This window comes from Squalius cephalus (genome assembly GCF_949319135.1).
Source record: "Squalius cephalus genome assembly, chromosome: 8".
NCBI classification, from domain to species: domain Eukaryota; kingdom Metazoa; phylum Chordata; class Actinopteri; order Cypriniformes; family Leuciscidae; genus Squalius; species Squalius cephalus.
The window spans coordinates 16585770-16610045 of record NC_137129.1 but is presented as its reverse complement, the minus strand read 5'-3'; the positions used below and the strand labels follow the sequence as shown (position 1 = coordinate 16610045).

The following is a 24276-nucleotide window of genomic DNA, read 5'->3' as shown; positions in this document are numbered from 1 at the left end:
CACGAGACAAATTTTCCTACATTCGTCAAAATATGCAGAATACTGTATCCCACAATGCAATGCACTTAACTTGACCTTCCATTTCCAATTTGATGAATTAATCAAACTATGAGAGTAGTATAAACTTTTGTCAATTTTAACATTTGTTTTTTGACTTTTATTTTACTGGACTGTCAAAAGTTAAGACGCATTTTAAAAATGCTAAATAATTGTTTTATTTTTAAGATGGTAACTGAATGGCCCTCACTGAATTAAACTGAATGAATACAGTAAAATAGCACACTATTGTTTTGTTTGATGCATTAACTGTGTACTGTTTCACACGTATTTTAAAGTACTCAGTACACAGCATATTAGTATGCCAGTGTTGCATTAAGATCACACCACTTACACTGTGCATAAACTGTGTATTGCAAACATGCACATCATCCAAAAACTGACCTGGCCCTAATTTAATATCTGCAATTTTTAAATACAGTTTGCTTTAAGGACAACATAACACAAAAACTAAGATGCAGCATGCTTGATTGCATTTCCAAACAGAATCAAATTTTCCATGCTTTCCTCTGTGTGAATGTCAGATTTGAATTCCTCCTCCTAAACATCGGCACAACATCAAACAAACAGCTGTGGCAGTCTGCCACTGTATTGCATGCCCGATCACCTCATGGCATGACATCTCATTCTCAGTCATTCTGCTGGGTGAAGGAGTAGATGGACCAGAGAGATGTGGAGAATGGAAAGAAAAGAAGAAAGAGACAAAGAAAGAGAGGGTTCAGAAAAGTTGTGAGCCAACAAAGTAATTTAAAGTGTCTCGAGGCCTAGGAGAACATCTACTTGAACCTCCAGAAGACCTTAGTCAGAGCAGACGCCTCATTTAATTTGATGCAAATAATAAAATCAGGCTGAGATAGATAGGAGTACAGTATTTTCACTATGTTGTACTGTTGCGTATCTAGCCATGTGTTCAAGTTGTACCCTTGTGAAAAAGAAGTGTGCTTGTTGTACTTTAAATATTAAAAGTACATATATTTTTTTTAAACTGTACTTGTAAATGATAAGATATTAATGAAAATAAAGACCACTTGAGTCTACTTAAAGAGTTCACTTTCATGACTGTTTCTTAACACACTTTTAAAAAGTGCACTTTGTAATAATGTCAAACTAAAAGTTTTACTTTAAAATACATTTAAAATCAACATTTTGTCCTGTATTAAAGAAGTACACTTATTTTGATGTGTTGACAAACATACTAAAGTGCATGCAAAGTTATTGGTTATAATTTAACTGTTGTTTGTTATTCAATAAGTTATTATATTAAATTGCAACTTCATTGTAAATGTGTAATTAGGAATTTAAATACACATAGAAGTTCCAATAGAAATTACATTAAAGTATATTTTAGTTTATCATAAATAAGTTCTCAAGTCCTAAGTGTGTTAAAAAGCTTTCTAAAGTTCCGCTAACTGCATTTAATATAAATTTAAACTATAATACATTTTCATTTAATTGTAAAAAAACAACAACAAAGAAAACATGCAATTAACTGTCCGTTACATGGCATTACATTCAGTTCACACATAAGTATGTACTTTTAAAGAATTATTTCTATAATAAGTACTCTTTTTAAAAGTATAGCAAAGTGTACTTTTTTCCACAAGGGTATAGTGTTGGTGTAGTTACTGTGTTTTTTTTTTTATTGTTTACAAACCTAGGAACTAAATATAATATCTGTACTTACTGTAGTAATGACAGTAAATTAGCCATAATTAATTACATGCAACTAAGCCTAAACCAAACTTCTACCTTAACCTTACATTATGTTGTTAATTAATATTACTCAATATTTAAATGTACTGTATAATTACACTATAACAAGGACACCTTATGAAGATTAACCTAATATTCTCATACAGCTGCATCTCAGTGATATACATCTTTGTTTGCTCTGTGATGGTTAGGAAGAATGAAACATAAACCCATGACTAATCAGTCAATAATAACTTTTTTTTTCTTTTAGCATAGAGAATCCCCAATAGCGATCACCATGTTCCCATAATCCCCCAACATACACATGCTCAGTCCTTCCCATGAACAGCCTTTGTGCTGCTGTATCTTTAAATGAGATTAGATGAACGATTAGTACACAGCCTAGAAACATGAATAAGATTCAGATCCCATCATATAATACACTCTCTTATCCTTGAGCTAGTATTTAAGGGAGAAGTGTAGGAACAATGGCTCGTATAAGAGCTGACATCTGGATGGAGAAACTGTGTTAACTGTGATTGAAGAGGAAACAAAATGACCTACAGCACCCTTGTCTGAAAAAAAAACGATTTTCTGACTTCAAAGATCTGAATTCAACATCAATCCACCATAAGATAATCAATTCTATTAAATCAGAGCTAAAGTCTCCATTATCCAGGCATTTACTCTACTGAATGGTAAATTTACATTAAAGTAGGCTATTTTATAAGACAGAGATTGAGGACATTATGTTTAATTTAAGTATCAACTATGATTATCAATACAAATAAACAAATTAGATATTATTTTTGGTATACAGTAAGATTATGGAGCTTTAAAATAAATGTAGAAAATAGTAGTATTATGTAATTTGTTTAGATCATACTGAGATTTCTGGCTTTTAAATGGAGACTTCACAAAACTCTTCTGAAAGTCTAACAGGAGATCCATGTGAGAGTTTGGGTTGTTTTCCCAGGAGAAAAATCTGGGAAGCGGCAGACTTACACATAAGTCTCCATTTGCTAATTGTTAATATACTGTCTGGGTAAAACAACAGAGATATTAAAGAGATCTTTTTTGTCATCTGTCATGATCCTTATTCTGTTCATTCTTCATGGCAAATAAACCACTCCAAACAACTGACATGCAATTTTCTGAAAAATCCTTGATATAAACAGAAAGCATAACTATTAATTAAGCTTTAACATAATTCCAGTATCCTGGAAGCGTGCTGTGCAATCACTAAGGTAATTAAAGAACTTAAAGGCTGTCACTTGATATCAACAGCTTTGCAGACTGAACCCCAAAAGCACTTTGAATTATGAACTTTTAAGCGCAGTTCGCAAAAGATGCTTGCACAAACTTCAGCTATCACCTATTAGTCCCCCGGATTTGTGCCATTAGCGATTTTCCACTCCGCATTTAAAAGCATGCCATCACATTTGCTGTGGAGGTGCTGAAGTTAAAATTAGACCGCAGAGCTCTCTAATCCCAACAAACACCATATATTGTGGCACCAACAGCCACTGTACAATCAAACATATTTGGCTTTTTTAAATAACTCATTTATTAAGCATTTTATAAGACTTGTTATGCCAAATACCAGATCATTTTTGACCGTTTCATGTTTTGAACATCTTTGTTTGGATAGACACTAATCATTAAACAAACAGCTCTGAACTCTGCTGCACTATATATATATTATCTCTCCATAACTTAAGTGATATTGTAACCATCTGATCTAATCAAAATCCCAGCACTTCCCTGCAGGTAACAGACTTAACATATACAGAACTCTTAACATTCACAGAAGGAAGATATACTTCATTTCCACAACTGGCCAGGAGAGAATTTGCTCGGTTGTTTGGTATTTTGAGACATTTATCAATCTACAGAAGAAAGCATATTCCAAGATCGCTCATTTGAGTACATTTATGATACATCGGCATGGTTTCACAGACAGAGCTTAGATTAAGCCAGGATTAGTTCAATTAGGACATTTAAGTAGCTTTTATAAACGTGCCTTAGAAAAAAAAACATTACTGGTGTGCATCTTGAGGTAAAACAATGTCACTGATATATTTTAAGATTTTTCAGTGCAAGTTGCTTTCAGTTAAAACAACTCAAACATGCATTTTAGTCTGGAATAGGCATAAGCATTGACTGTGAAACCGGAGGATAATCTCTTTAGTTTGTCAACAAAGCAATTCCTTTTTCATGGAGCCATTAACAGGATGAAAATATTCAAAAGTCTCTCTCATAATATTAATGAAAGTCCTTTGATTTATGAAATAAAATAGTATAAGGAGGAGAACATGGAGCACTTTCAATAAATGGAAGAGTAGTAAGATGAGTGAGTATTGAAGTACCGCCTTTCAAAAAGCTAAATAAGCTAAAGCTAAAGAAGTGAAATTATGGTTGTTTTATTTGCTGTATGATACCCTTGTTATCAGAATGTATTGCTGATTTGACATATATTGTTCAAATGTAATCTTGATCAACAGTTTTGGCAATTTCTGTCTTTTCCCATTTAAGTAGACAACTTGCCTACAGATGACATAAAAAAAAAAGTTACCAAGATGGCCGTCATGTAAAATGGCATGACTTAAAGGGACATTTGTGTAACTTGAAGGACAAGCTCTTTAACAAATCTTAAGTACAAACACTCTAATTGAGCCGTCTTTTTGTTCCCATTCAAAACCAACCACCAGTTTGTGCATCTGACAACAGTTATTGATTTAACATCATTGAACTCTAAAGGCTCAATGAAGGTGAGGAGAATAAAAGTGGCGTGTTCCCTTAGAGCCGCTGGACCTCACTGATAGGACATCTAGCACGGCAGGGGCATCAATGATAAAGGCTCGTCAAATAAACATCTCGCTTATCTTGTTTTTGGCATTGATTCTGTCGGCCTCTTTTAGAGCTACTGTCCCAGAGGCTGCCTACAGATGCTGTTTAAGGACAGTCTTTTGTACATATGTATTTTTGTCTGCTTTTTTTTTTTTTTGGTTCTTTTTTGTATTGGTTGATTGATACAGACGTTTCAATAACTGAAGCCAATATCAACTGAACAATTAAATAAATACATTTATAATATTACAAACTATTTCTATTTCAAATAAATGTTTTTTGTTTATAAATATTTTCAAAAAAAGACTTTCTATTTATCAAAGAATCCTGAAAAATGTCACAATTTCCACAAAAATATTAATCAGCGCAACTGTTTTCATCATTTATAATAATAAGAAATGTTTCTTGAGTAGCAAATCAGCATATTAGAATTATTTCTGAAGGATCATGTGACACTGAAGAAATTACACTTTAAAATCTATTCAAACAGAAAAAAAGTTATTTTGAATGTTAATAATTTTCCTCAATATTACTGTTTTTAAAATGTATTTTTGATCAATTATGCAGCTTTGTGAGCGTAAACGAGACTTTTAAAACATTTAAAAAATCGTACCGAACCCAAACTTTTGAATGGTAGCATGTGTGTGTATATATAAATATATATATATATATATATTAGGGGTGTAACGGTACGTGTATTCGTACCGAACCGTTTCGGTACAGGGCTTTCGGTTCGGTGCACGTGTGTACCGAATGACTGAATGCAATATTTTGTGTGCGGAACATAGGTACATTTTCGTGTTTCCACACGAACATATTAAGTGGCGGAAGTCTCCGCGTTCAGCGCAAATCCCGCCCTGCAGCTGATTCTAATGTTTTTTCCTATTAGACATTCTCTGGTTTTACCCGTGTTTTACCCGTCGTCACTGTAACAATGAAATAGACTGCATGGCGAAAAAAAGCTTTTCCGCTTCGTGTGCGCCGCCGCACTCTCCGTTCCGTGGCGTGCGCGCGCGCGCGCGCGTGTGTGTGTGTGTGTGTGTGTGTCGACGACCCGCTGCGCTCTCTGCTCAATGTTCGAGTCCGTGTTTGCGCTGCGCGTTCTGCTCTGTCGTTAACGGCCCAAACACCCCAATCATGTACCGATCACGCACTGGAAAAGCAAAGTCCGCTCAAATAAGGTGAAATTTCTCAGTAGTAACTTAGATTTCTGTTTGCTGAGCTGGTATAGTCATGCTGGCAACAATGGTAAAATGACCTGCTCTGATCACATGCTCTGGTAATAATAGCTTTGTACTATAGCTTTGGACTATATTTTATTTTGATAATTATTAAAAAAGTGGAAAAAAAAAATCTTAAATTGATTATGTTGATTGATTATTGAAAAATAATAATACATTAATATATTTGTTTAATATTATTTTAATATAGGGCTATTTTCTGTTCCTGCACTGTAATCATAGTTATTTATTTATATTTTTCATTATATTTTATTATGTGATATTGGTTTGAGACTGAGAGTATTTTATTTAGTGGAGAACTTTGCAGCAGTATTTTATTTCTTATTCTTTTTTTATTTTATATCTATTTTATTATATTTTATTAAAAAGTGTTTAAAAAAGTGTAAACAAATTGTTAAAAAAAAGTTTATATAAACAACCTGCAGTTTAATGTTTGCATTTCTTTCCCTTACTGTACCGAAAATAAACCGAACCGTGACTTTAAAACCGAGGTACGTACCGAACCGTGATTTTTGTGTACCGTTACACCCCTAATATATATATATATATATATATATATATATATATATATATATATATATAAAATTATCATCCGCCGTGTTTCTATGCTTCTTTATTATTATTTTGGTAATAATTTATATTGTATTGCATTCGCACCATTTTTTTAAAAGTCCCTCAAGGCTGTGGACTGCAGTGATTTTACCCCTTACCTTTACTGTAATGCACAGCCTCTTATGGCTTTTTGCTTTAGACTACAATCCAGGTATATTACAAATCACTGAGTTGTGGAATTGTTCTGTGCAACTAACAAAGACAAATAGTGGCTACATTCCTAAACTGTCCGGATTTCTCCAAGTGTTCCTAGAGAAGGGTGAGCCAGTTGCATGGCGTTCCTGTCCTGTCCTCTCCATCTCCCCTCCTCTTTTTGCAGCCTAGTGAGCCACAGCACTTCATAGCTCATTAGTGCTGAACAGATGCTGGGGAGAAAGTTGGCACGCAATAAGCCCTCTCTTCATATTGCACTGATCTGTGAGAGATAGCTCACGAATGAGGGATGCCTCATGCTGACAGTTGGCAGATGAAGTTAATCAAAACGGATTAAAAAAAGAATAAAGGAGAGGCAACAAATCTGACATCCTTGATAGGGTATAATAATGAAATAAATTATCATATTCTGACAGCACAAAGTTAGCGCCGACAACTACGAATGACAGCCATCAAATAAATAATTTAAGTATTATGAACAATGAGAGCAAGAGAAATACTTTGACAGTTCACTGCTGCAAGAGCTGAAACTAGCTTATGTGGCAAATCTTCATTGGCAGTTACACCATATTAAAATAGATCACATTCAGTAGTTAGAAGCATAGACAGTGGCCCCATTTGGACACTTAAAGGGCTCACCCAAAAATGATAATTCTGTCATTAATTAGGGTTACTCACCCTCATGTTGTTCCAAACAGACTTTCGTTCATCTTGGGAACACAAGAGAGCTTTCTGTCCCTCAGTTGACAGCAACGCAACTGAAACTTTGACGCTTCATAAAGTTCATAAAGAGATCGTAAAACTAATTAATATGAATTGAGCGGTTTAGTCCAAATTTTCTGAAGAAACACGATTGCTTTATATGATGAACAGATTGAATTTAGGCTTTTATTCACATATAAACATTGATCAGCGAACATAAACTGAGGTATTGCTTGACCCTCGAGAACAAACCTCATTGCGGAAGCTCAAATGTGCTGCGTAACACGAGAATGAACCTCATGTTCTGGCACGTCAAGCGATCATGCTTCCGTTACCGTTTACCACAACTGATGTGTGAGTTGATGAATGTTTATGTGAATAAAAGACTAATTTTAATCTGTTCAACATATAAAGCGATCGTGTCTCTTCAGAAAATTTTGGACTAAACCGCTTAATTCATATAAATTAGTTTTACAATCTCTTTATGAACCTTATGAAGCGTCAAAGTTTCAGTTGCGTTTCTGTCTATGGAGGGACAGATATCTTTTTGATTTCATCAAAAAGATATTTTTTTTGTATTTTTTAAGTTACAGTTGTGGCGCATTCCATTTGTCCTCGGCAGTGGGAAAGTCCTAGTCCTTAAAAGGAACTTTTAACTAGAATGTCCCCTCAAGTCGGAGTTGCGACTGGGAAACTTGAGGGGAAGTGCAACAACCTCGAATTTAGAATCCAATATGGCTGCTCAGTGCATCAAACATAGTGAAACAGTAGTACTTTGTTGTTTATTAGCAATTCTGTTTGTCTGTGTCTCAAACTAAGTGGTGCACGCAACATCCAACCTCTTTTTGTGGACATGATACTCGGCATTATCTGTGCAAAATCTGTGCTTTTTTGTGTGTTTGTATTCCGAAAGAACAATCACAACAAACATCTTAGTTTTCTGACCAGTTTACTGGAACGCGGTCAACTCGGGTGTGACGTCATTTCCAGATACGACGAGGTAAATGGAACGCATATGTCAGTATCATTGAAGTAAATATCAAAATATCAATATCAGCACACAAATGCTGATTTGACTCATTTCTGGAAAGACTTTTTTTTTACTGTCAAGGTGATTTTAGTAGATGTATGTATCAGTTCACCTCATGTTCAAACAGGTATCCTAACAAAGCAACCAATGTCACATTAACTATGACCAAAAACATTTAGTAATCCAAATACAGAGGCCGCTGCATTTTCTGAAGTGGTTCATTTTGCATTAATGATGGCCTGACCGTACATTATATGGATATCAGTTAAAAACGATTATAATATTGGGGACGAAAGAATCTTTTTGTTTCTTGCATTAGAGACAAGGCACTTTGTCAATCTGTGAAATCTACAGTTTGGCATTAAAAATACAAAGATATTCAAAGATAAAATGCAGAATCAGTATTCACTGTTTCATAGACAATAAGAATGCCCTCAACATAACAATGAAAATGAAGTTTAAGTTTGAAAGAAAAATAGATGTTATGCTAGTATGGAAACCACACCTAGACTCGTCGCATTCTGGCTTTTTAATCCGCTGTCATTTATTTGGAGAATCCGCCTTGCACCGACCAACAATTTGGACAAATTTACACTGCGTTTGGCCATGGAGGTGATAAGAGGTTGAGATGAACAGCTGGTACCAGCCTGTGCCTGAGATGCTGATCTGATAGCAGTGACGGCTACTCTCCCACCAAGACACCTTGGCCATCCAATCTCACTTTACCATCAAACTCTTATTACAATAAAACCCTAAACAGCAGCAGAGGGGGAGGGCTGCATGGGAAGAGAGAGAGAGAAAAAAAGATGACCCAAAATGCCCTTTTTATCTCTCCATAAGGAGAAAGACAGATCCTTCAATAGGGCTAAAATAGTTGGAGAAAAGAAAATACATAATTTATCACCATATTATCGGAATATCCAGGCGGGCTAATAAAGAGAGTGCGGACTGACTATTCCTTGTCTTATCATGCGAAGTGGAGGATGGGGGAGGGATTATCAGGCTGGAACAGACTGCTGGCCTGGAATTCTAATGGTAATAATGGGGTCTCTGATGGTATATCTTCCCCAGCTTATCTAGCCCATTATCTGCCCTTATCGCCACAGTCATCGGGGCAAATTAATGGAGCTCTTTCAGTGCTCTGGCTTTATCTGCTTCACAGAGGGCACACCAGAGAATGGAATAGGCAAAATATGAAAATCCAGGGCGAATCGCCAGGGTTCAGATAACAGGGCAAAGTGCGTTCAATTGGGAACAAAATGTAACAAAAAAAAAGAGAGGAACGTCTCTACCCATAACAACCTCTTTGTCCTTTGCTATGAGCAGGTGGCTGGTAAAGCTGTGCTCTTTACAGGTGCTGCTGCGCTCTCTAGCCTACAGTCATTTCAAGAACTCTCTGCCGTGTGCTAGTGTTTCAAATCACTCCAGAAATATGTGGGACACGTCTGCAGATTGAGATATCACAACAACTGCCTTCTGTATAATGCAGACCTTGAAAAGCAGAAACAGACATGATGAGAGCTGATATGCCTGGACTGCTAAGCAAACAGTTTCAGCACTATAAAAACTCCAGTGAGGTGTGTGCCATGACTGAAAATAAATTACGTCTTTTGGAGAGCTGTCCTTGTGTTATTTCAAGTCTGCTTCAATAAAAATTGAATTTCCTCCAAGCGTCAACCAAAGGTCTTCTCTGTAGTTCCGAGATGCATTAACAGATATTTGCTATTTTGCAATGTCTGCCTTATTCAAAGAAGTGTCGTAGTATTGCCATTTTTAAAACTTGCAGGTTGCACTATTTTCACTCCAAATACATTTTATTCATTACATTAATTTCTCAAACAATATAGAAAAATGTAGGAAGTTCTGATTTAAAAATATACATTTTGCCTAAATAGTGTATACTTCTCAGTTTATTAAAAGCACTGTATTAAAAGTAATAATAATGCACATGGTTTATACTTCACAAACATTGCATGCAGCCATTCAGACAAATCAAGAGTTGTACGCTACATTTCAAACTTTCCAATGATCTCAAAATTTAAATGTTCTATATTATAAAAGAAGAAGAATCGTTTTTTCATACACTGAAACAAAACAAGCCTTTGATTTTCTGATCCACATCTGACTGCTCCGATCAATCAATCACTTGATCAATAGCTTAATGCATATCAAATATCTTTAAAAGAAACGTTAGTTTCAACTTTATCTGCATTAAAACTACTATAAAAAACTGTCATCTGTTTTGAGAGAGAGAAAAAAGCATGAGTAAAATCCGCGTTGGCAAACTCACGTTTGAATTGCTTTGGGTTGCTCTGTTTCCTCCGGGACATTCCTGCTCCGCGCGCTGGACTCGAGATTAAACAATGATACTGCGATTCATCCAAACACAGATAAACGCGCTGTGTGTAAGCCTCGGGTGTGTTTCAGTGTCTGTCTGATTCCAGTCAGGGTTAGTTGGTGTCGTCGTGTAGAGGGTTAAGTTGTGTTGTGATGCGAGCGCACACTGACAGCGCAGATGAGCGCGTGTTGTGCTTTTGTTGCAGGAGGTTTGAGCGCAGCGGTGCGCCGTAGAGCTGCAGCACCACTTACACACTCCACACACACTACAGCCAAGTCACATTCACTGCACTGTAGTATTTGATACCTTTTCGGAGTTCTTCTTCTTCTTCTTCTTCTTCTTCTTCTTTCCTCCCAGGATGTTTTTGTATCAGGTCTAATTAAATACGGTGAAAATAGAACTTTCTGGATTCATTTTGGAGTTTTGTTTTGTTTTTAAAAAGTGATGTTTTGGTTATGTTTATCACATTAGCTGGAAATCTTTGGAACAACACAATGTAAAAGGTTACATTAAACAGATTAAAACTGTGTCTCAAAACCGTGGCTGTGTTCAGAATTGCATACTACCATATTATGCATACTATTTCTGCAGTATACAGTATGCATTGCGTGGTTTGCAAATGTTGTTAATTTATGGGATGTTATGACTGAATAATCTACTACATTTTGGTAAAATGTGCCGTATGGAACAGAGCCCTTGTCCCAAATGGCACCATTAGACTTTGAAGTCCACCTCTGAGTCCACACCTGATGTATTGCCATGTAGACCGTTGGTCCTGCAAGACATAAATACACATCAAGTGCACCATTTGAGACAGGGCCAGAGCTTACTTTGTGCAACACTATATCCCACAATGCAATGCGCTCACTTTTACTTTTCCAGTGTGAGAAAGAACTGGAATAACAACCATGATTTTTAGCATGTCCTTGTTAACTGACTGATTGATGAGACTACAAAGAGATAAGACTATTTTGCATAAAATTTGAAACAATCATTTTTATTTCCGAGATGATGGCTGGATGCCAATTGCTGAATTCAACGTGCTTGCACACTACTATTTGAAATGTTTCACTATGCATTCTCTTCCATAAAAAAAGAAGGCTGTTTACAGTGTTTACTGCACACCTAGACTGACTACCTAGAAAGCAATGACCATAGATGCTTCTGATTTTGGTACTTTCTGAGCTGACTCAGAATGGGCTAAATTTTTTGAAATGTCAATGAATATTACTTAAAAATATATAAACCTAATTATTAACTTATTTTATCATATCACCCTTGTGAAAAAGAAGTGCACTTAATTGTATTGAATGTACACAAGCTGTGTGCTTCAAAACTTAAACGTATATATTTCATGTCCACTTTCATGACTGTTTCTGCACACTTAAGGACACTTTTAAAAAGTGCACTTTGTACTAGTGTCAAATTAAAAGTATTTTAAATAATTATACTTTAATAATCGTTTGTCCTGCTTTAAAAATGTACACTTATTTTGATGTCTAACATAAAGCATGTAAAGTATGTGATTATAATTTTAACTGAAGTGCATTGTTCAATATTACATTTAAAGTTAATATTTTTTAAACATACTAAATAGCAATTTTATCATTTCAAATATTTGTGTCACATTTATTTGCATAGAGCTTTTCACAATGCATATCTTTTCAAAGCAGCTTTACATAAAATTCACGTGTCTACATTACAAGAGTGATCTGTTATCAGAGGTGACTGTGTCCAAGTTATGTATTTCAGAAATGTACAAATACAATCATGTAGTTAGTTAATAGTGTATTAATTTAGGGCAGAAACAATGAACTAATTGAAGTATTTATTACAAGTTGGGAACAATGATTACAATGTATGGAAAATATAGCATTGGTGCATGTTGATTCAGAGATTGCATCATTAGTCTTCAAAGGTGTTGGGTAGCTGAAGGCTTCATGATGATCAAAACTGGAGCTGACATACTCTCTAATTACCTCGGGATGGGCATTCTGTGATAAAAACAGAAAAGCAAATGAAAAAAAAAAATGAAAAAAAAACATAGCTGCTGTTCATAACATTAGGCAAAGTTAATCTTGTGAATTTGATCTGATTTAACTGGAGTGTAAATTTATGAGATGCTTTATGTGAATGCTTGGCTAAAGAGATGTGTCTTTAGTCTAGATTTAAGGCTGAGCCTTGAACATTATTTTGGAGCCAAATGCGAAAATGTTCTCCCTCCTTTAGTGGACTTAGGGAACACCAAAAGTCCAGAGTTTTGCGACTTTAAAGAAATTCTGTTAAATAGTAGCTAAACCATTTAGGGCCTGATAGGTCAGTAGAAATACTGTGTAATCGATGTGGAACTCAATAGGTAACCAGTGTAGAGATGATAAACTTGGTGTTATATGGTCATATTTTCTTGACCTGGTGAGAACTGACGCGGCTGCATTTTGAACTAATTGTAGCTTGTTTATTGAGGATGCAGGACAACCTAGTCATTTTTACACTAATTTAAATACTTGATATGCAAGTTACAATAGAATTTACATTAAAGTATTTTTTAGTTTACCATAAATGTTTGCTAGTCATTTGGCAGTATTTCAAAGATAGAAGTAATTATGAAATAATATAAAGATGGACTTAAAGGGATAGTTCACCCAAAAATGAAAATTTATTTACACAAAATAAGTTATTTTAAAGAATGTTGGTAACCAAATGGTTTCTGGTCCCAATTGACTTCCATAGTATTTTTTTTTTTTTTTTCATACTATGAAATTCACTGGGGTCCAGCAGCTGTTTGGTTACCAACATTCTTCAAAATATCTTCTTTTGTGTTCAGCAGAAGATATAAACTAAATGATGACAGACAATCCCTTTAAGTTCTACCTAAGTGGGTCAAAAAAACACTCGAAAGTTCAGCTAATTGCATTTAATATAAAATTTAACTAATACATTTTCATTCAATCACAATTGGCAAGTAATTAATTGTCCAAAAAAATGACATTCAGTTGTGTCAAGTGTAGGCCAACTATATACAACAGACTGAAATTCCTCCAAGTGTGTCACCAAAACAGTCAGTTTTGTTTGTAATTTAAAGTATAGATGCTGAGATTTAGCGCAATGGGAATCATGTCTTCAATCTAAGGCTCAACTAAAGGATTTGCAACTCTCTTTTTATGGGAGATATCAATGGAGAATTCCAGTTCCATTGAGACGCGGGAACGAGCGCGATAAGGGCGGGGGCACGCCAGAGATGGATTAATTATGAGCGAGCATAGAAAGCAGGCTTATCATCACTTAGCACAGGAGACAGGCTCACACGATCACAGAGCACGGATAAGACGGGAACAATGTGATGCTACCTTACAACCCATCGCCTTACTTTTTTATAATTAAAAACTAACACGCAATTATGCCCCTATCTTGCTCAACCGAGAGGGCGATGTAAATAACTGTGCTGTAAAATGATGGCAGGGGAAAGACAGTCTATAAAACACAGAGGACAGAATGACCTCTGTGAAAAAGAAGATACAGAATGGGTGAAAGTGCATGCAGCACTCTTACAGTAAATCACAACCACTTAACCTTTAAACCTCCTAAAAACAATAAAACTTCTTCAATGGTTCTTTGAAAAGGTTCCTGTCAAGAAGCATTATTCACTGTAAGTTTTTGAGTATATGTTTCTTTGGTGGGTATAAGTTATTGGTGTTATATTCTTCAGAGCAAACTATTTCTGGGTTCTTTAAAACACAAGATCACTGATGTTTTAAAGAACTAGAGAATGACATGTTATTTTTGAAACTTTCTCTTATGGCTGTAAAGACCTAATGGGTTTATATATTTTTACTGGACCCTTTTATTTTGAAGAGTGTTAGATGCAATCAATAGAGACCAATATGAGTATCCCTTTTTGGTTAGTTCAGACTGAAGTGTTACCCCTTGTGAAAAAGAAGTGTGCTTAATTGCACTGAACTTGTAGAGTACTTAAAATGTTAAAAGTATATATATATATTTTTAAATGTTCTTGTAGATAATATAATATTAATAAACTAAAAGGTCACTTAAGTGTATATAAAGAGAGTAAACTTTGATGACTGTTTATTTACAATCTTAAGTATATTTTGCAATGCTTTAAACAAGTGCACTTATTTTGATGTGTTGATCAGCACAAAGCACATGTAAAGTACTTCATTATAATTTTAACTTAAGTGTGTTATTCAATATTACATTTAAAGTTCATCATTACTGTAATTACAAATGTATTCAAATACATGACATGCAAGTTTCAATATAAATTAGATTAAAATGTATTTTAGTTTACCATAAATCCTTGTCATTTTGGAGTAATTATATTTCAAAGACAATAGAAGTCATTGCGAAGTTACAAGTGGCTCAGAAAAAGTACTCTAAAGTTCAGCTAATTGCATTTAATTAATACATTTAAGCTATTAAATATATATTAATTTGGTATAGCAATTAACATTCAGTTAAGTATCCGAAAAGATACTTCGTAAGAACTCAACTTTTCAAAATAATGTTAAAGTGTACTTTTTTCATAAAGGACAACATTCTTGAAATGTCTTATTCTCAGCAAGCTACACTAAAAAAATTGCCCTGTTTTGCTTTATGTTCTAAATGAAGGTTCTGGATGAGTAAATTAATCTAATCTTGTCAAATATAATGCAAGTGTTGCATATTTCAGGAAACCACTTTACAATAAGTTTTCATTAGTTAACATTTGTTAACTACATTAGTTAACATGAACTAATAATTAATCTTTGTTAATGTTAATTTCAACATTTACTAATACGTTATTAAAATCAAAAGTTGTATTTGTTAACAAGTTAATGCATTGTGAAGTAGCATGAACAAACAATAAACAGCTGTATTTTTTTATTCACTAACGTTAACAAAGATTAACAAATACAGTAACAAATGAATTGCTGATGGTTAGTTCATGTCAATACATTAAAAGTTAACAAATGAAACCTTATTGTAAAATGTTACCCATATTTCAGTACCGTGAAGTACCAGTTCTTCCAGCTCCACGTTTATTTTTATAAATTTTATAACAAACTTCTGAGCTGAGTGACAAGATCAAGACCCCTATTTTGGACAGCAAGCCTAATTTGTTTTCCATCATTATTTTCCATCATTATATTCAAAGATTACATGAGCATATGTGACCCTGGATCACAAAACCAGTCACATGTCGCACGGGTATATTTGTGGCAATAGCCAACAATACATTGTATCGGTCAAAATGATCGATTTTTATTTTAAGCCAAAAATCATTAGGATATTAAGTAAAGATCATGTTCCATGAAGATATTTTGTAAATGTCCTATCGTAAATATTTAAAATATGAGTGAATGTAGCAATACCGCGAACATAAATGCACAACTTTAAAGGCGATTTTCTCAATGTTTTGATTATTTTGCACCCTCAGATTCCAGACTCTCAAATAGTTGTATCTCGGCCAAATATTGTCCTATATCCTAACAAACCATACATCAATGGAAAGCTCATTTATTCAACTTTCAGGTGATGTATAAATCTCAATTTCACAAAAATTTACCCATGTGACTGGTTTTGTGGTTCAGGGTCACATATGAACTTGTGAAACAATAATTGTACCTCCCAAAAGTAAAAGTGCCTAAATTTAGTTGATAACCTTGATGCATTAATTATTCAAAATGATAAATTTGAAACACTTGTCCACTGAAATAGAGATGCATCAAATGTGCCATGTTCAATTTATTTTGCAGAAAAAAAAGTTATATGCAGTATCCAGTAAATAAAGAGAACAGTCATAAGGGACAAAGTTAATCACCTATGATGGTTTTGGATGTAATATCAAATCCTGAATTATTTAAGTGCTCTTAAAGATCTATCAAACAAACAATACTGAGATCTTTCTCAAGAAACTACGCAGCTAGGTCTGGACTTTTGTGGCATGCATCTCCATGCGTTTCCCCCCATCTCTCTGAGAAGATTGACTTGACCTGTAACAATTAAGGCACAATTCATCCTGTTACTTTATCTGGCTTGTCTGAAGCCCTCAACTCCTTGCACCTACCTTCCATCACCTTCACATTTCTGAAGGCCATTAAAAGGATATCTGATAGAATTATAGTGTGAAATGGGGTAGGGTGAAGCCTGTGTAATGGGTTTTGCATATGTTTTCGCCTCTGGCGTGAGATATATTTGAAGTTCGTTTTTATTCATTTGATAAAATAAATTGGCAAAACATCATCCCCGCCAACCTTTTACCCACCTGTGTGCTATCCATAAAGAGAGAAACAAATCTAGAACGGCCAAATCTTGCTAAAATAACTCAACTCCTACAAGAGAGCTTTAACTCCCCCCAAAAACAAAGTAGAAGATTATATTTACAGTAAGGCAAACAAATTTAGTTTGATGTATTAGTCTCTCAACATTGTCTGCGAAGGATATTTTGTAGACAATGTTATCCCTTCCTTCAAATTGGAGGCATATTATGTGAACATATGGGTCTTTGGTGATAAGCCGTGAATGGCAAAAGCTGCTTCCTACTACCTCTGATGTTTACTTCTGTGGTCTTACCACATTTACACAGTGCAGAGAGAGTATGGAAACTCAAAAGGCTTGATTCAATTAAACAGGAAACAGATGCACCGTCAGAACATGGAGGTTGGGAAACCAATGCGGTGGAAACATGGAGGACGCCGCACGCAACGTGGTGAGGAAGTGGAAGTGCGACCGGGCCGAAAGGGTAACGTCCACTGAGGTGACGTCAAAGTTATCTTAAAAAACAAATGAAATTGCCATTACACGGTTCGCAGCGACACGGATGTCGACGGGGGCAGTGAATTTTTCTCCTCCCCACGGAAGCGACCGGTCCGCTTGTGTTTGCTGGATTAATAGCTTCATTTAAAAGCTCCAGGCGAGAGGAAAGTTAACAGTGACAGTGGCCCAAGTTTTGAGCACCCTCAACGAGCCATGAAATTACTGCATGCCACCTGAAAACGGCTGCTGATGGAAAGGGAACGAGCTTGGGGCCAGAAATCGGGGGCTGTTCCACATGTACATGGACACACCTTAGACACACACACACGCTGTGATGCTATCGCACATTACCGAAGCATAAGGAATAAAAGGGCCGGTTGTCGCAATCTTGTTTCTGTGTGGATACTAAAAGCATCGCATGCTCTAAATCATTTTTAAAGTTATTATAGCCTATATCACAAATGACATTTCTTAATTTTTTCAGTTGTTTCTCCTACACAACAATGAGGTGCAAAGATCATCAAATGAAAATGTTGGTTTCTCAGATTTTTACCTGATATAAAGTCTCCAAAACCGTCTCCTCAAGAGTTTCACAGATCTCACAAATGTCTCACATGATGCTCAGATTTGAAGTCTGGAATCTTCAAAAGATTTCAAAAAAGATTTCAAAATGAACATTTCTCCTAAATTTTTTTGACTGTCCAAGACCAAATTATCTGTGCTAATTTAAGTGTTATATAGCAGGGGTTCTCAACTTTCCACTTTCCTGCCGAGCTTAGCTCCAAACCTAATCAAACCCCAGACAGCAACAGTGTAGGTCCAGAACCGGCCCACATCTGGTACGTGTGGATTCCACGTGTGCCAGATCTGGGCAGACACTGGCTGCATCCGAAAACGTAGACAGCTGACTTTTTGCCTCGCTGCCCTATCAGGCAATGACTTTGCAGGCAGCGTTTGCACACAAAGGTACCTGACGAAACTGATTTCAGACAGACTTCTGTGTTACGGTTTAATTATCTACAGCAAAATAGAGCGAGCTTTAGTGAAAACTACATTGTAAAAAATGATCGTGATTTTAACAGTAAAAGACTGTAAAAATGCTACAGTGAAAAACTGTTAATTGGTTAACAAAAAGTTTCCTTACTATATACGGTAAATAACTGTGATAGATCTAACGGTACATTTAATGTAATTTTACTGTAAAATACCGTTAAATTTAAAGTTTTTGGAAGTAAAAACGAACAAGTCATTGTAGAATTTACAGTGAAAAAACGTAAATTGACATTCCCACAATTCCCTGCGTGACACTTCACATTTTATGTATTTTTGTTGAAATAACTATGGTTTCGTCATAGTTTTCTTAGTTTTTTTCTAATCAGTTATGTACATTAGGGTTTTATGTTACATTTAATGTTGTTAAATTAATGTTTATTGTATTTTTAAAATTTCATGTGTGTTACCATGATGGTGTTTAATGTTTGTGTGAATGACACTGTGCAACTTCTATAAATTAATATTAACTTTCTTGTGGAAGAACTACTTGTGATGAGCCTTGATTAATCATGTGACTTTCATTACTGCTGTGATTGTTGGTTTGTCAGTGTAATACTATGGTACAAAACAGATATTAATACTTAAATAGGTCGGTAAATTAAAATTATATCATATTACTGAAATCCAATGTTAAATATACGTTTAAAATGTTAAATTTACATGTAACTCGTAAGTATGTTTACGGTTTGATGTGTTTTTTACAGTATTGTTCTGGTAACCACAGCTGCCAGTTTTTTTTCCGTAAAAACAACGGGATTTTTTTTTTTACAGTGTATGTAAATATTTAATTACTACAATATGAATTTCTTGCTACAAATGATATCATAAGTGGAAAACAATGATCAAAAATTTACATTTACACACAAACTGACGACCAGCAGCAACTTTCAGACTCCATCTTTATTTTTCTAGCTCAACTGTCACAGACTGGAAAGCACAGGATTGTGGGATATCAAAGGCAGGGAAGGATACATCTATGCTGCCTTCAAAAATCGATCAAATGAAGGTATCTCAGGAGACAGGAAGTGAAACTAACATTCCCTTTCATGGTCACTCCGAGTTACGTCGGATGACGACGATTGGGGTTTCGCCTAGAAGCCTATCACCTTCGAGTATATAAAACGAGCCAATGGCAATGAAATGCCATGGGTCTGCGGAATTTGCATAGCGTAACTCCGCCCGCCGCAGGGGGTATATAAGGAAGTACGCGGCACAAATGCAGATATGTTTTCGCTTCGGAGCCGAGAACTTCTCCACTCCTGTAAGCCATATATTCTGAGTTAGTCTTCTCTTACCTTCGAGACGAGCGAACTCTCCGGTGTTGGTGTGACGGCGATTTCAGCGAGTGCTCACTTCCCTGCTGATCTGTTCAGTGATCTGACAGTTAGTGTGTTTCTCCCTGTTCGCTTCTGCATCCGCGGAGTTTATCCTCTCACAAAAAGAGCATTGCACGTGGCACGTCTTTTTAAAGATGCCTCGCCCGTGCACTTCTGGTTGCGGTCGCGAGATATTTTTCTCTGATGGGCACGATCTCTGCTTGGCGTGTTTGGGCGTTGATCACGCTAAAGCAGCGTTCGTGGATGACTCATGTTCCCATTGCGGGAATATGACCATCTCCATGCTGCGGTCGAGACTCAATGAACTCGTCAGAGCGAGAGTCCCCCTACCCACACCCCGATCTACTGACTCCGAGAGGGCTAGTACTTCGGCTGGTGGCCGGGGTGACCTGAGGGTGACTGTGTGGGACATACCGCCGACACGTCCACGGTCCACACACCCCTCTTCAGCATCGGGACCCGCGAGTGTACAAACTGAGACCGCTGGTCCCTCTTCGGAGCCCCAGCGCGTCTCGTTTGGAGCTCCAGAGGAAGATACCATGTCGATCGCGGCATCACAAGGTGGGCGCGAGTCCTCGGGAAGTGAGGATTCGGCTGTGTTGCCGCCCTCGGGCGTGCCAGCATTGTCCGAGTCTGATCCCGAGCTGACCACCATGCTTTCCCGGGCAGCCGCGGCCATTGGTATTGAGTGGTCCCCGCCACCTGATCCAGTGCGCTCGCGGCTGGATGATTGGTTTTTGGGAGCGGCCGCTGACACTCGTCGCCGCCCAACCCCAATACCATTCTTCCCGGAAGTGCATGAGGAAGTCACGCGGTCCTGGAAGGCTCCCATGTCTTCCCGCGATCGTTCGTTGGCTTTCTCCGCCTTTCCTCCCCTCGATAGAGCTGATGCTTGTGGGTACACTGGGATTCCCACGGTTGAACGTTCTGTCGCGATGCAGCTGTGTCCGGCAAGCGCTTCATCACGTGGCGATCCAAAGCACCCGTCCAAAGCCTGTAGATTCTCGTCTACTATGGTGGCGAAGTCTTACAGAGCGGCGGGACAGGCAGCTGCTTCTCTGCATGCCATGGCCATCTTGCAGGTTTACCAGGCCAAGATGCTCCGTGACATGCACGAGGGTAGGACAGACCCAGGGCTCTTTGATGAGCTGCGCGCCGCCACCGACCTCGCTCTCCGGGCGACGAAGGTGACCGCGCGCTCCCTGGGTTTGGTGATGTCCACAGCTGTGGTCCAGGAGAGACATCTCTGGCTGAACCTGGCTGATATGCGTGAGCCCGAGCGGACTCGTCTGCTTGACGCTCCCATATCCCAGGCCGGCCTTTTCGGCGGTGCAGTCGAGGATTTTGCCCAACAGTTCTCGACTGCCCAGAAGCAGACTGAGGCGATCAAGCACATTCTGCCCCGGCGTGCTGTTGCTGCTAAGCCACCGGTACAGAATCCTCAGCCTGCTCGCCGCCGAGGGCGCCCTCCTGCGGCTCCCGCCCCTCCCACACGGCCCCAGCTGCAGCCTTCATCTGGGCCGCGTCGTGGAGGAAGCCGCAGGAAGGCGCCACAGCCCTCTCCAGCCCCGCCGCCCGCTAAACGCCAGGCCAAGCGGCGCTCCTGAGACGGGCAGCTCAGGATTGGCTTTCCTTTCTGTCCAGGAGGTGGTAGCAGGGCCACTCCTTCCCCCGGTGGAGGGCCGGGGGAGAATCTTTTGTTCTCCACTCCCCGCTGCTCGTCCCACGACGGGCAGCACCCTAATGTGGTTAAAGACAGAATCGAATTTCCCAATCCTGAGCCCACAGAGCTCGAGGGCCACAGTGCGCGCCACCCTCGGGTCCCGCCACTGCCGCCCTCCTCTGTCCCAGAGGTGCGGGATGACAGCACGCGCCGCCCACGGGCCACGCTCCTCTCATCCCCCTCTGTCGCCAGACCCCTGCCAGAGCACGCCCCCGTGGGACGCGCGCCCTCCCCTGGCCTCCTCTGGCAGGACGCGGTTAATGACCGTGCCCCCGCACAGGGCCGCTGTGCCACCCTCGCCGGTGCCGGTCATTCCGCCTCGCTGCCCCACCGACGGTACGTCTGTGGTTCGTATGACCCCGCTGGTGCACTTTCTGGAGGCCTGGCTAGAGCTTCCCAGACTGTCCCGCTGGGTCGCGAGAACCATCAGGCTCGGCTACGCGATTCAGTTCGCGCGATCTCCTCCCCGCTTCAGGGGAGTCCGCTTCACTATGGTCGGTGGCAATGCCCCTGTCATGAGAGCGGAGGTCGCCATCCTGCTGGCGAAGGGTGCGATCGAGATTGTCCCTCCAGCCGAAATGAAGTCCGGCTTCTACAGCCCTTACTTCATTGTACCCAAGAAGTCCGGTGGGTTACGGCCAATCCTCGACCTGCGCGTCTTGAACCGCTCCCTTCACAGGCTGCCGTTCAAGATGCTAACGGCCAAACACATCCTCCAGTGTGTGCGGCCGCAGGATTGGTTTGCAGCGATCGACCTGAAGGACGCCTACTTCCATGTCTCCATTTTACCTCGACACAGACCGTTTCTACGGTTTGCTTTCGAGGGGCAGGCATACCAGTACGCGGTTCTCCCTTTCGGGCTAGCCCTGTCTCCTCGCGTCTTCACGAAGGTCGTCGAGGCAGCCCTTGTTCCCCTCCGGGAACACGGGGTTCGCATCCTGAACTATCTCGACGACTGGCTAATCCTAGCTCACTCTCGAGACCAGGTTTGCGAACACAGGGACCTAGTGCTTCAGCACCTAGTTCGTCTGGGCCTTCGGGTCAACTGGGAGAAGAGCAAACTCTGCCCCGTGCAGAGGATCTCTTTTCTCGGTATGGAGATCGACTCGGTCGCCATGTGCGCGCAGCTTACGAGCGAGCGCGCGCAGTCACTGCTGACTTGTCTTCGCCAATTCGAGGGCAAGAGTGCGGTTCCACTGAAACTATTTCAGAGGCTCCTGGGGCATATGGCATCCGCAGCCGCAGTAACGCCGCTGGGATTGCTTCATATGAGACCGCTTCAGCTTTGGCTTCGCGATCGAGTCCCGAGGTGGGCATGGCAACACGGCACGCTCCGAGTCCCAGTGACTCCAGCCTGCCGTCAGACCTTCACCCCGTGGGCGAACCTCAATTTTCTACGGGCCGGAGTGCCCTTAGAACGAGTTTCCCGGCATGTTGTTGTATCAACAGATGCCTCCAACACGGGCTGGGGCGCCATGTGCAATGGTCATGCTGCCGCGGGCTCCTGGACAGGACCCCAGCGCCTTTGGCATGTCAATTGCCTCGAGTTGCTGGCTGTACGTCTCGCCCTGCACCGCTTCCATGCGCTGCTCAGGGGCCAGCACGTACTAGTCCGATCAGACAATACCGCAACAGTAGCGTACATCAACCATCAGGGTGGTCTACGCTCCCGCCGTATGTCGCAACTCGCTCGCCACCTCCTCATATGGAGTCAGAAGCATCTGAGGTCGCTTCGAGCCATTTATATCCCGGGACACCTGAACCAGGCGGCCGACAAGCTGTCTCGAGTTCGGCCTCTCGCTGGAGAATGGCGACTCCATCCCCAGACGGTCCAGCTGATTTGGGATCAGTTCGGCGACGCACAGGTAGACCTGTTTGCCTCCCACGACTCGTCCCATTGCGACCTGTTTTATTCCCTGACCGAGGGCACGCTCGGCACGGATGCACTGGCGCACAGCTGGCCGCGGGGCCTACGCAAGTATGCGTTTCCCCCAGTGAGCCTTCTCGCGCAGACCTTGCGCAAGATCAGGGAGGACGAGGAGCAGGTCATTTTGGTTGCCCCGTATTGGCCCAACCGGACCTGGTTCTCCGAACTAGTACTCCTCGCGACAGCACCTCCCTGGCCAATTCCTCTGAGGAAGGACCTCCTTTCTCAGGGACGGGGCACCTTATGGCACCCTCGTCCCGATCTTTGGAGCCTCCACGTGTGGCTCCTGGACGGGACGAGGCAGGTTTGAGTACCCTACCACCTGCGGTGGTGGCTACCATCACTTCCGCTAGAGCATCGTCCACGAGACATGCCTATGCGTTGAAGTGGAACCTCTTCGTCAACTGGTGTTCTTCTAAACATCAAGAACCCACGAAATGCCCGATCAGTGTCGTGCTTTCCTTCCTGCAAGAAGGGTTGGAGCGAAGGCTGTCACCCTCCACCCTGAAAGTGTATGTTGCCGCCATTGCCGCACATCACGAAGCAGTTGATGGTAAGTCTCTGGGAAAGCACGACCTGATCGTCAGGTTCCTGAGGGGAGCGAGGAGACTAAATCCTCCTCGTCCTCCCCTCGTACCCTCTTGGGACCTCTCAGTGGTTCTAACTGCCCTGCAGAGTGCTCCATTTGAGCCTTTACAGTCAGTGGAGCTTAAGTTCCTGTCAATGAAGACAGCGCTCCTGGTTGCATTGGCCTCCATCAAGAGGGTAGGGGACCTGCAGGCATTTTCGGTTGACGAAGCGTGCCTGG

At 39.9% G+C, this 24276-nt stretch overlaps 1 protein-coding gene across 2 annotated transcripts in view; it reads right to left on the bottom strand.

Moving 5' to 3' along the window:
• The window catches only part of zfpm2b (zinc finger protein, FOG family member 2b), a 50503-nt gene extending 39574 nt beyond the window's left edge, over positions 1-10929 (bottom strand). For both annotated transcript variants that reach the window (XM_079878272.1, XM_079878273.1), the window contains exon 1: positions 10628-10929. In XM_079878272.1, coding sequence (XP_079734398.1) covers positions 10628-10667 — 40 coding nt within the window. In that variant the 5' untranslated portion in view covers positions 10668-10929. The remainder of the gene's footprint in view (positions 1-10627) is intronic.
• Between the last annotated feature and the right edge of the window lie 13347 nt (positions 10930-24276).